Source organism: Podarcis gaigeae (genome assembly GCF_964106915.1).
Source record: "Podarcis gaigeae genome assembly, chromosome: 16".
Taxonomy (NCBI): Eukaryota; Metazoa; Chordata; class Lepidosauria; order Squamata; family Lacertidae; genus Podarcis; species Podarcis gaigeae.
This window is the reverse complement of record NC_139693.1, coordinates 41,786,621-41,801,296: the sequence shown is the minus strand read 5'-3', so window position 1 is coordinate 41,801,296 and position 14,676 is coordinate 41,786,621. Positions and strand designations below refer to the sequence as shown.

Here is a 14,676-nt window from a genome sequence, read left to right as displayed (position 1 = left end):
GCCAGTAAACAAAAGGTGATGAAAACAGTTGCAGAAAAGAAGAAGCTAAAAACCTTAAAAGCCTTGGTAAGGAGGCGCATTTTCACATGGGGATCTGGTGGGCCTGTCAGGGGAGGGCATTTCGCCAGCCAACATGGCGACACACTCCAGGGCAAAGGCATCTCCTCAGAGCGACACACTCTGGGTCCTTGCTTCACCCCAACAGTGAGTGGCTTTTCTTGTGAACGTGACAGCTGTGGTTTTATATCAGAATGTTAAAAAACAAACAAACCCCACCCTCACCCCAGTAGCAGAACCTCATACTTTCCTGCCACACCCTAGATATACCCTAGACAGAGCTATCTGGGTCGCTCAGGACTTTGCTCTGAAGTAGGAGAGGCACCAAAAACCTGGTGGTTAAACTGGAAAAGAAGTAACAGACTGCAGGCCTTTCCTCATTTTGCAAGGTGTATCCAAGCCATAGTCACACTCTAGGCTGTTTCTCTCTCTCAAGTTAGCATGTTTGGGCTCCCGAGGAATTCCAGGAAGGCCAGATCTTCCTACTGAATGAACTACAGCCTCTTGAGCCCCAAAGTTTGGCCTTCATACCTAAATGCACAACATCAGGATCTCTTATTCTGAGTGGGACACCCTGCAAATCGCTGAATGCTGCTTCAATTGTAAAGTGACATTCACATCAGCTTCACAACATTCCTTTATCTTGGTGGTTTAGCTGCACGATGTAAAGATGGCTTCCCTGGAAAAATGTTCAAGAGCATTTGTCTGCCTCTCTGTCTGTCTGTCTGTCTGTCTGTCTGTCTGTCTGTGAAAACCGGTCACTGACTGACGGACTCTTCCTCCCCTCTCCCCCCATACAGTTGCGTAACCAAGGTGAAGTGAGAGGGACAAGTGCTGCCAATGACGAATGAAGACCGATCTGTGCTCAAGTCGCATACATGGCGTGTTGATACAACTGTGTGTGTGTGCATGTGTGTGCATGATTTTTGCACGTGCAATCATGCATGCACACGCACACGCTCACACACACATATGGTGTGCATTTGTACAGAGAGACCGCTGCAGTTTCTCCAAGGTACTGAATCTCTTCCAAAAAAGACAGAAGCTGCTTTCATTATGTATACCCAAAGCAAATAAAGCCACCTAGTGTCATTTAAGAGAGGAAGAGATTGTTGAATTATGCTAATTGGTATGCTTCAAGACTGTTGATGCTGGACCAATTCTTTCCCTCTTGTTTTATGCCTGTCTTGAGTGTCTCTTCCTGCTAGGACATGCCTTGTCTTTATGCTTAGGTTTGGATCAGAAGTTAATTCCCCATTTTGTGTTTCCTTCATGATTTTGTAATAGGAACTCTGAATGTATTTATAGCTATTTATTTCTAGATTGTCACTATCTTGGAATCAAATCAGAACTGTTTATTGGCAGTAAGGATCATTTCCCCCTCTATTGAGTGAAAAATACAAACACAACTTTTATCTGTCTGCTGCAAAAGGATCTGTCTTATTGGAGTTTTCTACATTGGAAAATCAAGTGTTTCTTTATTATAATTGGCAAAATAAGAAAATGCTTATAAGTCATAAGCATCAGGAGTAAAGGCATTACTGAAACCTTGTCAGTTCTGTCCTTAAGCATAAATTACCATAAAAGCAAAGTGCCCCAAAAGAGCCAAAGCAGCTGCTTTCTGGAAAGGTTGCCTTTTCCAACAGTTTCGTTCGGAAGCTATGCAGAACTTCAGGAGTTTTGCACCAAGCACATGATCACATAAAGCTGGCACTCCATAGAAATTTCTTAAAGCTGTTTTCAGTTGAGGAAGGTGAATTGTATCTTGGATATAACTATCACAGTGCTTAGTAGCTCAGCAGCAAATATTCCAGGACCCCAAGCAAGCTTAGAGTTTGGGTTTGGCTTTCTGTTTGAGAGCTAATGGACTTTTGTTTGTTTGGTCGAAAGGCGCTGAGGTCTGATGAGCTCACCCTCTTTTTGAATGAGGCAAGCATGCCACTGGCTTGTGCGGGGGGAGGCACTTAAAGTGCAATAGAAGCTTGCTGCATTTTCATCTGGAGCCTGACCTTTCCAGGATTATGGTGCTTCTTCATCACCCCACCAGATGATTAGCTTTGTAAATATATAAATACTGTTTTTAAGAGACTTACTCCTCTAGGCTTGCTGCTCATAAAATAATCGAAGGGCTGGCTTTTCCCATGCAAGAGTCTGCTCCCACCAATACAAAGGAGAGCCCCAATACCTGCCCCAAACAGCAAGTTACACAATGCATCAGTTGTGTGGGTTTGGTTGGGGGGGCGCTTCATAATAAACGAAGAGGGGGAACTTTGTAGCGAATGTAAAACTTAGTTTACTTCTGCAGTTTCTAAACTGTATTAAGAAAATTTAAATAAATTTGCTCAGAAAATACTCCTTGTCTGTTGTGTTCGGCTCTAGTGAAGAAGGGCAGAATTAGAAGCAGTGGAGGGCGTAGAACTGGTTCAGAGGGAGGGGCAGGCAGAGCCTTCAGTCTGGAAGGTCGCTTTGCCTGAAGCCTCACAGAATGGCCATTTTATCAGCCAAAGAGCAGCAGCCGATAGTCCTTTAGGAATTCCCATCATCTGATGCTCAAAGAAGGCAATATCCACACAGGCTAAGAAAAAGCAACGGTTTGGTTAGAGTCCCTCCCATCCTACCCCAGTTATGCCACCAAGGCCCTGGGACAGGCAAAACTGAATATGCAGCTGCTCGATTATAGGAAGATGTTCCTGTGATTGTGAAATTTGGCCATCTTAACTTTGCTATCCATTAGTGTTTATGGCCGGGGCTGGGGGGTTATGTCACTTTATCATATATGAATACATTTTTTGGCCTCTTTCTGAGATTTGGTTCCCCTCGCCCTTCTTCTCTGATTCTTTGCATCCTCTATTGTAGTGAGTGTGGCTCAGTAGTCGGTCTGCGTTGCCTCTTATTTGGGATCAGAAGAGACAGAGGCCACTTAGCAGATGAAGGGAGCAGGAAAGAGACTGTGCACCAAAGAAGGCAAAGATTGCAAGCCTGCAAGACTTTATTGTATGTGAGCTGCTCTGGCAGCTTTTTGCCTGAATAATAGGTACAAATGCTCTAAATAAATTAATAATGGTGGTGATGAAATAATAGAAGAAGCTGCCTTGGCATGAGCACCAGATCCACAATGGCATCCAGATCTTAGTTGGTTGTGCATCCTTTGATGGAGTCCCTTCAGGAAAGGGCTTGTGTGCCATATGAAGGATCCATGAAGGTGCCATTTTGGTGCTCAGTTCTAGAGAAGGCTCTGCCAGGCAGTGCATCCCAGTGGATCTGCAGCCTCTCTGGTGATTGAGCTCAAGGAGCCCAGTCGTCCCAAAGGCATCCTGGCTGCCTGCTGGGTCGAGGGTCGAGGGTGAGGAAAGCAATGCTTGCCGTCTCGAGTAATGCAGCTTTGTCCTTTTTAATATGTCCAAGTGACAAAGTTGAAAGGTGGGCCTGGGGCGCTAATGAGTTTGAAGTTATTATGATCTGCCCATTAAGTGTTAGCCTTCATCATCATGTTCATTGTCCCCACAAAGTGAGAGTGTAGGAAGTGTGCTGCAGTGTCTCCTTCCTGGGCCTGGAGGTGATTTAACACTCTTATTTATTGATTCTCTTGATTAAACTCTAATTTTATCTCCTATAAGTGTGGAAGATTTACATGAAGTATGTTCCATGAAGCCTGTGGCACATTAGAATAATTGAGTTCATTCTCTCTAGAGTCCTCATCTGCACTTGGAATGCATTATTTTTATTTTATGTATCCTACTTAGTTTTTTCAGGCTTTGGTTTGCTAGGCCACGATTATTTCTATAGTATCTTGTGTTCCAGATATCATTCATCTGTTTTGCTTTCTGCTTAACAACAACAACAAAAATTCACTCCAGAACAGACATCACCCCACCCTAAAGAAGAGTCAAGCAATAGAGGAACTTCGAATTACTGCAACCTATTAACTACAAATTCTAAAGATACTAAATTCTGTCAGCTGCGACTTGAACCAAGACAAAGGACAAGTGTTAAATGGCTTACCAATGCCAATATATTTGTGTTATTGCCAGCTCTGTTGCCAACTGCCACTGTTAATAGCATGTTTGTCACTGTCCATGCCAGTTGGTTGGGGATCACCATCTGATGAAGGCTCTGGACCTTCTTCCCAGAAAACGACATACACACAAACACAAAGATTTGCATACAACTGATTTTATCACGTTGGAAAAATAAATGTTTGTGCCAAATTAATGGACCCTTGGTTAAGAACCCTTGCTCACTACATTTCATTTCCCTTTGACCTTAGTATTTATAATTCTACCTGCATCCCAAAAACAACTTATGTGTACTTACATATACCAGCAACTCACAGCAACACTTTATGCATTTGGTGACATAGGCTAGTGTCCATAAAAGCTTATGCTATAATAAATGTGTTAATACTTTAAGGTGTCACCAGATGCTAAGTTGCTTCAGACACACAAGTGGCCTTTTCAGTAAGATGCCCAGAGACCAAGAACTGATAATTGCCTAGCTATTCTCATACTTGATTTAAGCGGCTGGATTTCAAGTTCTCGTGTGAAGGGAAAAAAATCACCTTTCTGTACAACATTCAGAATCATACAAGCCTCCACTATCCTCCCTCTTTCTTAGATGTTGATTTGGGGTTGTGTCTAATGTTATTTACTCAGTGTAAACAAACTTAATGGGCACGATCAACTTAGGCCCATTAATTTCAATGGGTCTACATTGAGGACAACTAGCATTGGCTTACAACCCATTTTTTGTAACCAAAAGCCCCAGACGCAATCAGAACAATTCTCCCAACTCCTTGATCATTTCCTGCAGCTGAGATGGGACAACACGAGCTGAACACTGCACTCCAAAGGTGGCCACACCATGGGTCAAAGCATTTTTATTTTCCTGATGATCCCTAACATGGAGTTGGCCATTCACCTGGCATATAGAGAGTGGCTTGGACTGAGGGACCTCACTATCTTTGGGCTCTCAGCATTCTGCTGAATTTCCGCAGACTTGGCCGCTTCTTGGGACGTGCCTAACTCCAGATCATTTTTATATTAAATAACACCAGTTGCGTTACAGCTGTGTGGAACTCCACTGCTAACATCCCTTGACTGTAAGGACCATATGTTGCTAATCCTCGCCTTCCTCTTCCTAATTACCAATACATCAGAGGACTTTGCGTTGGCTCCAGGTTTTGGGGGGGCCTCTGGGCCCTCTTGCTTTAGGTCTAGCCAACAGAACCTCAGCAGATGCCTGGCTGTGCAAAGGACTGTGTCAGAAGATTTTTTAAATTAAAATGATTCCTGCTGTCTTGCCACCATGCTCAGGGGTTGGCAAGGGTGGCACAAGTTTTCAGGAGACCCTAAGTGCCCTCACAGCCCAGCGAAAGGATTACCAGGTAACAATGAGTAGCCTTCAGTCTGCAGCAGTGACCGTGAATGGCCAGGATTGAGCAGCTGAATTTGCCATGGTCTGCCCCACTTTAATTTCCTCATGATGCAGTTCCACTGGGCCTGGTATTCTTAAAGCACCAGACACCTCTCAGTTTTTCTATAGGGGACTCAGATGGCCAGGCATCAACAATGGTGGGCTCTGCTGGGACCCTAGCAATTACACAAGGATGCTGGTGCCATACAATGAGGCAGGATTTTCCTTTGTACAGAGAATACTGATTTTGTGTGTGTGTGTGTGTGATTCTTCTGTAGCTTTCAATAATTTAATCCCTCAGTGTGTCCTTGTTTCACATGACACTCCATGCTTTCCAAAGACACCAGACTACTGGATGACACAAGCCCACCTGGGCACAGGAGCAAATCACTGTTTATAGAACCATAGAATCGTAGATTTGGAAGGAACCACTAGTCCAACCCCCTGCAGTGCAGGAATCCTTTGCCCAGTGTGGGGCTCAAACCTGTGACCCTGAGAGTAAGCATCTCATGCTTTCCTGACGGAGCTAGATAACCAACACCTCACAACCAGTTAAGAATTCATTGCATGAAGTCATCCATCTATCAAACAAACAGACTAAGGGCTAGCAGCTATCTCAGACCTAGGAAGCTGTCTGGTCATTGGTCCAAGCAGCTCAGGATTGTGGGCAACGTGAATGTCTTTCCCAGCCCTATCTAGAGGTGTTGTCAGGGCAGGACCCTACTTCTGAACTATGCAAGGTAGGAAGGGAACGTGGGTTTTTGGGGCATCTCTCTTTGCTCCTGTCACCTTCCCAGAGTCATTCCTTGGATGGTCTCCTCTATCTGGGTGAGAGTCGCGTGTATTTGAGTCCAATGACCAGTAGGGGGTGGTGAAGGATGTGAGAATAGGCCTGACTTCCTCTGATCGTTTTTTTTGTTGTTGTTTTTTCACTGTGCAAGATCACCACTCCTTGTAAGACAGAGGGGCAAGGAAGACTGCTGCTGCTGCTGCTTTTACACAAACTACTCAAGCCAGCTACACATATTGAAGGACTTTAACCAAAAGCAGCTGTTCATGGAGTGAAAATGCAGATTGCATGTTTATAAAATGGAAAGCAATTAGATTGTATATAATTTCCTAGGACTCTGCTTGCAGAGAGTTGGATGCATGTAGTGCACAGGGAATTGTGATTGCTTCCTCTCCTCACCCCCTTCCTGTACTGAATGATCAGGATTTAAAAGAGACAGGCAGCAATCTCAGAACTATATGCACGGAAGCAGCTGTTTCTGAAAGCTACATTGCCTGTGTTGGCTGTTTGAATCCTTAGTTGTGGTTATATTGAATGTCTGGGAGTCCCCAGTGCCTGGAAGAGCTACCAAGCTTGGGGTGTGTTTTTGTGTGTGTTGGGGGAGAGCAGTTTTCCCCAAGGGATCCCAGTGACATTGTCCAATTCCCTGCACTACTGGAGTTAACATTTTCTGGATGGCCTCCTGGTTGTTCCCCAGCCTCCTTCCTTTCACATTCTGCTCTAGGAACACTCCCCTCAGCTCAAGAGAATTCAGAAGCTGTGGGTGACTAGTTGGAAGAAAGTTAATCAGTTTCTGAGAGCTCTCTCCTGGCTTTTGCCATTGAGACATCATGTGTGCTGAGGGGGCTATGTACTTCTGGCTAACTCTGTCTTGCCCCTCATCAGAGCACACCCAAGAACAAAAGTAAGGAGGGTGATTAGCTCTGCACAGGGAATAATCACCACCTAAAATGTTTGCAAAGCACAATCAAGAGGACTGAGTGAAATGGGGAGAAGAGGGCAAAGGGAAGGCTGCCTGCTCCCAGAGTTCTTAGTGATGAAGGAGAGTGGATAAGGAAGGAGCAAGTGAGGGACTTCCTCCCTCAGAGAGCTTCTGCATCTGGATTGTGCAGTTTTGTGCCCTTTCCTAGCAATCCGTTAAGGCTTCAATGCAAATAAAGAACTGCTCATGTTAAAGGACTTTTGTGTGTACTTCAACAGAGAAGCCTGGAGGCCAACTGAGCAAGTGGAGAATCTTTTTCTGAGCTGGTCAAGAATTTCCAGGGGAACATGGACTACATGGAGAGAGTCTGTGAATGGCGCATATTCCAAACCACTTCACTAAGAGGAACTTTGGTATCCACTCTAATAACTACCCCCCCATTCCACTTTAGCAATATTAACCCCTCGCCTTCCCCAATCGCGACTTGGGCTTCACAGGCAGAGGTGACACATCAAAGGAGATGGTCAGAGAAGGTGGGCACAGGCTTCTTGTGTGACTGGTCAACAAAACATCCCATCCATTAATTGAGAGAGAGAGGCAAAAACTCCACACTTACAGATAGGAGAGGCTGTGCCATTTACAGTATATACCAGGTAACTTTGAAAGGGTTGTCGGGTGTGTGTGTGGGGGTCCATGTTCTCCACTGACCAACCTCACTATTACCTATTAGGTCAGGGAAAAGAAGCATGTCGTGCCTATAGATTGTTGGACTGCAGTTCCCATCATCCCTGGCTGTCGCCCACACTGGCTGGAGCTGGTGGGATCCAATGGCATCTGAAAGCCCACAGGGTCCCCATCCCTTCATTTGAGGACACATTGGTTGCTCCTCGGATAGATTTCCTGTTGCCACTAGAAGCCAAAGCTGGCCAGGATTCTCATTTGTGCAACAAATCACCCTTTTGCTTTCTTTTCTGTATTCTGTATTAAAAGGCAAGTCGTCTGAATAAAGAAGTTTTAATCTCAAAAGAACTGAAATGCTTGTATAAAAAAGTCTTCCTGAGCCAGGATGTCCGTGGCTCAAACGGAGCCTTCTCAGGGTGCCCTTAGGGAAGCATCCTGGCCTGCATTACATGGATCACTGGGATGGTGCATTTGAACACTTAAGTGAAAACTAAAGATGATAGCAAGGCTGCAACACTGAACCGATTAGAAAAGCCTTTTGCTTGAGGAAAAGGTGCTTCTGACTAATTGGGTGGAACATTTTTAATAGAGCCTTCTTACTTATAAAACACATAGATGGCATTCTTCCCATTTGGGGGGCTGAAGTGGGGGGGTTAGTGCTACAGAAAAGGTGGCTGTTGTGCTCAGGTCCTGCGAGTGAGCTTCCTCCCATGGGGCATCTGTGAAAACAGGATGCTGGACAAGATGAGCCCCTTTGGCCTAATCCAGCTGCTGCAAGGCTCTCCTGCTACAAGAGGGAATCCCTTATCCAGCATGGTGTCTCCTGGGACATTGCCTGAGAACAAAGTATGTTGCTGTTTCCCCTTCAAACCTGTATTTAATGAAATAATTGATTCAACAATGTGATCATATATGTGTACTGAGAAGTAATCCCATTGAATTCACTGAGTTCCCAAAATCAGTCAGTTTAGGATAGGCTTAACTTTTTAGGATTACAGTGTTTATTTTTAATTAGATGACAGCTGTAATAAAAATATGCAAAATATGTTCTAGAAATGCTAAGTATTAACAGAGGAATCGCCTCAACCCTTGCACTCCAGCTCAGTCATTGAGATCATCTGCAGGAGCATTGCTGGTCATTCCCTGAGCTGGCAAGGCTGAGTTGGAAAAGAAACGGAGGGAGAGAGAGCCCATCGCAACACCCCCTCCCAGGAAGAGCAGCCAGCCCCCCCTTTGGGGGATTAAATGGGGGGGGCTGGGGGAAGATGGAGCCCTAAAGGCAGGAGTCAGTTCACCAGAGCAGGCCAAGGCCAAGGCCTGGAGAGGGATCTAAGAGAAGGGGTGCAGGGAGAGGGTCTGCTCAGCCCCTCCTTTGGCTGTCCTTTGCAGCACGCTGAATCTTGCAGGGGTTGGTGGGAGGGGGAGTTCTGCCAGAATGATGCTGTGCAAGGGGAAGAAGGGCTCCATCCTGGCTGAGGGGGGAGGGGCTCCTCCAAATCTCTCTCATTTCCCTTTGTTGTTATGGTGTATATTACAAAATGAAGGAAGCGTTGCGCCATCTTCCCCCAGCCCTTACAGGCCCTCTATGAAAGCATATTTGTGGAACTTTTGTTTCTCAAGGCTTCTCAGGTCAATGTGTCAAAAGAAGTCCTCTCACTCATTGGGTTACTATTTTCTTCTGCATAAGTTTTCAGGGCCAGCCCTGCAGTTAGGCAGAGGGAGGCAGCTGCCTTAGGCAGCTCATTTTGAGTGTTATGAAAGGGCAGCAGATTGTTAACGATTTGATCTGTTCCTTCATGCATTTTTACTGCTAGGAAGGGAGAGAGGCACTTGTGAGTTCCCCCCACCCCTCCAAAATACTACGGCTGGCCTTGGATACTCTGCATCTTGCTCTGCCAACACTCGGCCAAGTGTCCTGTGCCTACGCTGGTGATGCTCCAGCCCTCTTTTATGGGAAGAAGCAAGCCCTTTCCCTCAGCAGCTTTCCTACAAAGGTAAATGGGCCAATTCTCTCACTAGGTGAGCTAAATTATGGAAGCCCCCTGTGAATATGTGTAGAATCATTCTTTTAGTGTGGCAGCACTATCACTCCGTGCCTATTGTCACCTGGTAGGTGCCTTTGGTGTGTTCTCTTTAGGGCCTTCTTGAAACATTTTGTTTAGACAAGCCTATCCAGACACAAAAATGCTGATGTATTTTAATTTCTTTTTAGTTTACTGCTAATTTTAATAGTTTTTTATTCCTTGCTTTTAACTATTTTTACTGATAATTTTCATATTTCTTAAAAAAACAACACTTAAATGTTTTGTTACAATCTAGTGGTAAAATGTTGTTAAAAAAATTACCATATTTTTCGCTCTATAAGACGCACCTAGTTTTGGAGGAGGAAAACAAGAAAAAAATATTCTGAATCTCAGAAGCCAGAACAGCAAGAGGGATTGCTGCACAGTGAAAGCAGCAATCCCTCTTGCTGTTCTGGCTTCTGGGATAGCTGTGCAGCCTGCATTCGCTCCATAAGACGCACACACATTTCCCCTTGCTTTTTAGGAGGGAAAAAGTGAGTCTTATAGAGCAAAAAATACAGTAGATGTTTTAACTTCTTCTGCCATTGATATCAGCTGCTGAGCCCCAAAATTCTGCACAGTGCATTTAAAAATGGGCCAATCATTTTATGTTTGAGATCTGTACAATTGTTAATTATATGGAGACTGCAAACAGTCTGAAATAATTTTCTCTCTGTATGTCAGAAACACTAGAATTTAGAACCTCTCAATGAATTTAATTTGTTCAAATCAAAATGGAATACTTTTTTCATGCAGTACAGAAGTAGCCTGTGGAATTCATTGCTACAAGATGTTAAGATGGCCATTGATACAGAAGAATTAAAAAATACATTAAACTGTGCACCCATTCACCTTTATTAGGGCTGCTCCTTGTTACAGTTTCATGCATGCTGTTTTATAGTGTGTGAGAAACAACCCTCTGGCTTTTAAGCATGATTGCTACAAATAGTATTTCATTCTCTGTGTAGAGGAAGTAGTCCTGTAACTATCAAAATCTGGGGGCAGCCACCACAAGTCCCTGCTTATGAGTTTCCTAGAAATTTCTTGCTGGTGACTGTTGGAATGAACAACAGTGCTGGATTACATGGACAATAGGTGGGCACTCAGATTGTCAATTTACACAGGCCCTTTTTGAAGCTCCATGCTCAGTGACAGAAACTAATTCTATTTGCCACAGGAATACACTAATCAATCCCCCCGCCGCCGCCCCCCATTTCAGACAGGAGGAAGCACAAATCAAATTTTAGAGTGGAACCTTTGCTTCTCAAAGGCTATATATGCAGCTCTGACTTGCATTTTACTGAAATGGCTTCTTTATAGCAAGCAAAGGTAAGATACATTTTTGCTGGATGAAGTAATTTAAAAGAGTCTTTCTTGCTGCTGACTGACTGAGCTCAAGTTTCTCCCGCGTACGTGCTTGTTTTGTGCAGTTTACATGTCAGTATTTCTAGTTAGATTCTCAGTGGTAATGAGCCCACAAGGTGGATTGCTGCAGGGGAGAGAGTATCATTCTCAATCGCTTTGCTGAATAATTATGGACTAAGCTAAGCTCTTGCATTTCCTTGCCAATTGTGTATGATGGTGATGTTTTCTGTCTGGGGCATTCATTTTGTTTTAAAGGACATATATTTTGCTGTGCAGCAAGTTTTCTCAGCAAGTTGAACTGGCCTTTGTTTGTACAGTGCCTGTATAACATCCAGTCATGTGGCTCAGCCTTGGCATGTTTGAAACAGCAGCCGGACCTCACGTGTCAGAAGCCCCCCACCCTTCCCAGTTCCACCTGGATACGGCAGCAATAACTCTGTTGTATTCTTTTCTGCACTAATAAATTTAGTTTGAGAATTTTCAGTTTGGATGCCACTGAATGGTCCTGGCACTGGTGGTCTCAAAGTGAGGTGCAAGTCTCATGAATTGCAGTGGAATTTATTTCCAAACCTGGCACTGTGATCTGAAACATTCTTGTTGGAGCAGTTGCTATTTCCAGTGACAGGATAATATTGAATAGTATTTCTGGATCTGTGAATAGCAAGTTTGGGTTAGGCTTGGCAAGTAACATGGATTTATTGTACGGCCTTGAACAAATCTATATAAGAGCAGCCTGTATGGAATGAGGTCAAATCCAGCACCCTGTTTCTAACGGTAGGTTACCAGAGGTTTTTAGGAAGGCCACAAGCATAGCATGAAAACAATGGCTCTCTCTAGCAATTGGTATTCATAGGTATACTACCTCTGAACATGGAAGCTTGTTTAGTTATCATGGCCCACAGCAGTTGATGTTACGTATCTACTAACATACCTGTTACGTTGCCTCCCAGCTGCAACCCTTTACTGCAACCTGGGAGTAAGTAAATTGCATATACTAAACCTAACTTCCATGTAAATGTATGGGATTGCACTATAAGCATCTTTAATATCCATTTGAGCTATTGATCATCATCACATCTTGTTGCAACCAATTCCATAAAATAGTTATGTGATTTCTTTAGAAGCTCATTGTTTTGTCTGCCCTTAGTCTACTGGCATTTGGTTTCATTAGAAGACCTTGAGTTTTGCTGTTTTCCAAGAGGAAAGGAGGCGGGGGACCCATAGATCTACTTTCTTCACACTTTAACATTATAACACTTAACATTAGAGGTCTCTTGTCAGGCCTGGTCTGTAGTTGACATGTTTCTGAGCTAAAAAGCCTCAGGCTGAGACAATTTAGCCGTTACTCATAAAAAAGGTTGCCCCAGTCCCTTGAAAAATTGGTTGCTCTTTTCTGCACCTTTTCTAGCTCCCATCTTGAAATGAGGCGATCAGGAGAGTACCCAATATGCCAGTATGGTTGTATTATAGATTACCAAGCATATAAAGATACTTTCAATCCCTAATCCCTAATACTTTCAATTTCCTAATCCTCTGTGGTGCCTTTTTCATTCATTGCACTACACAGAGAGAGAGCTGACATTGTCACTGAGCCATCCACACAAGCTAAATATTCCTTTTTAACTAGGCCTTTGGTTGACCCTGATCAACATCCCATACCCTTTTAAAATGTGGCTCTTTTTGGGGGGGGGATATTATTGGGTTATTGCTTTTATTTTTATTTTATCTACTGTTATCCTTTTATGTGAACTGCCCTGAAACCTCTGGGTATACAGTGGTACCTCGGGTTACAGACGCTTCAGGTTACACACACCGCTAATCCAGAAATAGTGCTTCAGGTTAAGAATTTTGCTTCAGGATGAGAACAGAAATTGTGCGGCAGCAGCACGGCAGCAGTGGGAGGCCCCATTAGCTAAAGTAGTGCTTCAGGTTAAGAACAGATTCAGGTTAAGAACAGACCTCCAGAACAAATTAACCAGAGGTACCACAGTATATAAACTAAACTAAACTAAACTAAACTAAACTAAACTAAACTAAACTGAACTGAACTAAAGTTATCTTCTTCCTGATTAGTCTTCTCACTACCAGTTCATGCCTCATCAGTATATATGTGAAGTTGGGTGGGGGGAGGTTGAATAATTTTACACTAACTGAAAATCTAATTGGTTATTTTCTTGCCCATTCATCCAGTTTGAAGACAGCTGTGGGAAGCACTTATTAGCTTGCTTGGATTTTCAGAGTCCTGTAGTTGCTAGCACTGATTTCATTGCATATCTGGAAAACAGGAATAACAATTATTGACTTCACTGGGCTCTTCTGGCAGACAGCACAGAACAATTGCAGAGATGTTGTACTGGTGTAGCACTTGGGAAATGTTATCCTAAGTACTTTTGTGCTAGTAACAGTTCTCCTGAGTTTTGCAGACTTCATACCACCATCCTAAACCATTACTTAAAAAGAAGTGAGTCTTCCAGACAACATTGGTCTCTGATACCAATGCCCGTAGAAGGAACAAGACAGGCCACTTTTTAATGGTCCCCTGCATAACAATCCTACAAATAGAAAAATAGCACAAGGAGAGAGTGCTTAAGCTACTCCTTCCATTTTTGTGATCTTGTCTTAAACTAGGGAGACACATGTCATAGCTGCGTATTTCTGGGTTCACATGCTGGTCCTTAATTAATTAACAGACTCGTAACTGTTACAGGGTCTAATCATTACAAACCACAAGCCTTTTAAAGTGTCCACGTTGCACTTAAATTGTTTTCAAACCCATCAACTTCAGCAGCTCCAAGCCAGTTTAAGTGGCTTGTGGGAAGCAGCCAATTTTTCCATGTATAGGACTGTTTGGTCCTGTGATGCAATTAATTGCACCCTTCCAGGATGCAATTTTGTGATGTTTCAGGTGCTGAAAGGGAGAGATAGTAATTTATCTCAGCTTTTGTTTTTCAAATTGCTGCTTTCTTCCATGTATAACCTTGATGCACTGGAGCACTGAGCTGCAAACAGCAAAATTAAACAATTTAAAGGACTCCACACAGAGATGTAAACAAATTCAGAATGGTGGAAACTGCCAAGAACTGCACATCTGGGAAGAGTAAGGGGCTGCAGTAGATCATGGAGAGCTTCAACAGCAGTTTGGCATATGGTGTAAGAGGGGCATTTACTTAAAAAGGACAAAGTTTCTTCTGGTTACATGCTCTTACTAAAGGAGCTCTCTGGATCATGGCCAGAATTATTCTACTTCATGATGGAGTTCAGCTGGCATAAGCACGTGAAAAGAGAATTATAAATGGTGGGTTCAGGCTGTCTAGTTATTTTTCCCCTTAGGGACCTTGATATTTAACCACTTTTAAAATTTTAAGGGGGCAGGGGGAGAAATATTT

General features: G+C 43.6%; 1 protein-coding gene and 1 long non-coding RNA gene across 2 annotated transcripts in view; both read left to right on the top strand.

Moving 5' to 3' along the window:
* PITPNB (phosphatidylinositol transfer protein beta) overlaps positions 1 to 2,409 on the top strand; it is a 34,659-nt gene extending 32,250 nt beyond the window's left edge. The window contains exon 11 of the mRNA XM_083717886.1: positions 858 to 2,409. Within this exon, the coding sequence (XP_083574012.1) occupies positions 858 to 908 (51 nt within the window). The 3' untranslated portion in view covers positions 909 to 2,409. The remainder of the gene's footprint in view (positions 1 to 857) is intronic.
* Positions 1 to 14,676, top strand: part of LOC310834396 — a 495,679-nt gene that overhangs the window by 150,836 nt on the left and 330,167 nt on the right. The window lies entirely within an intron of this gene.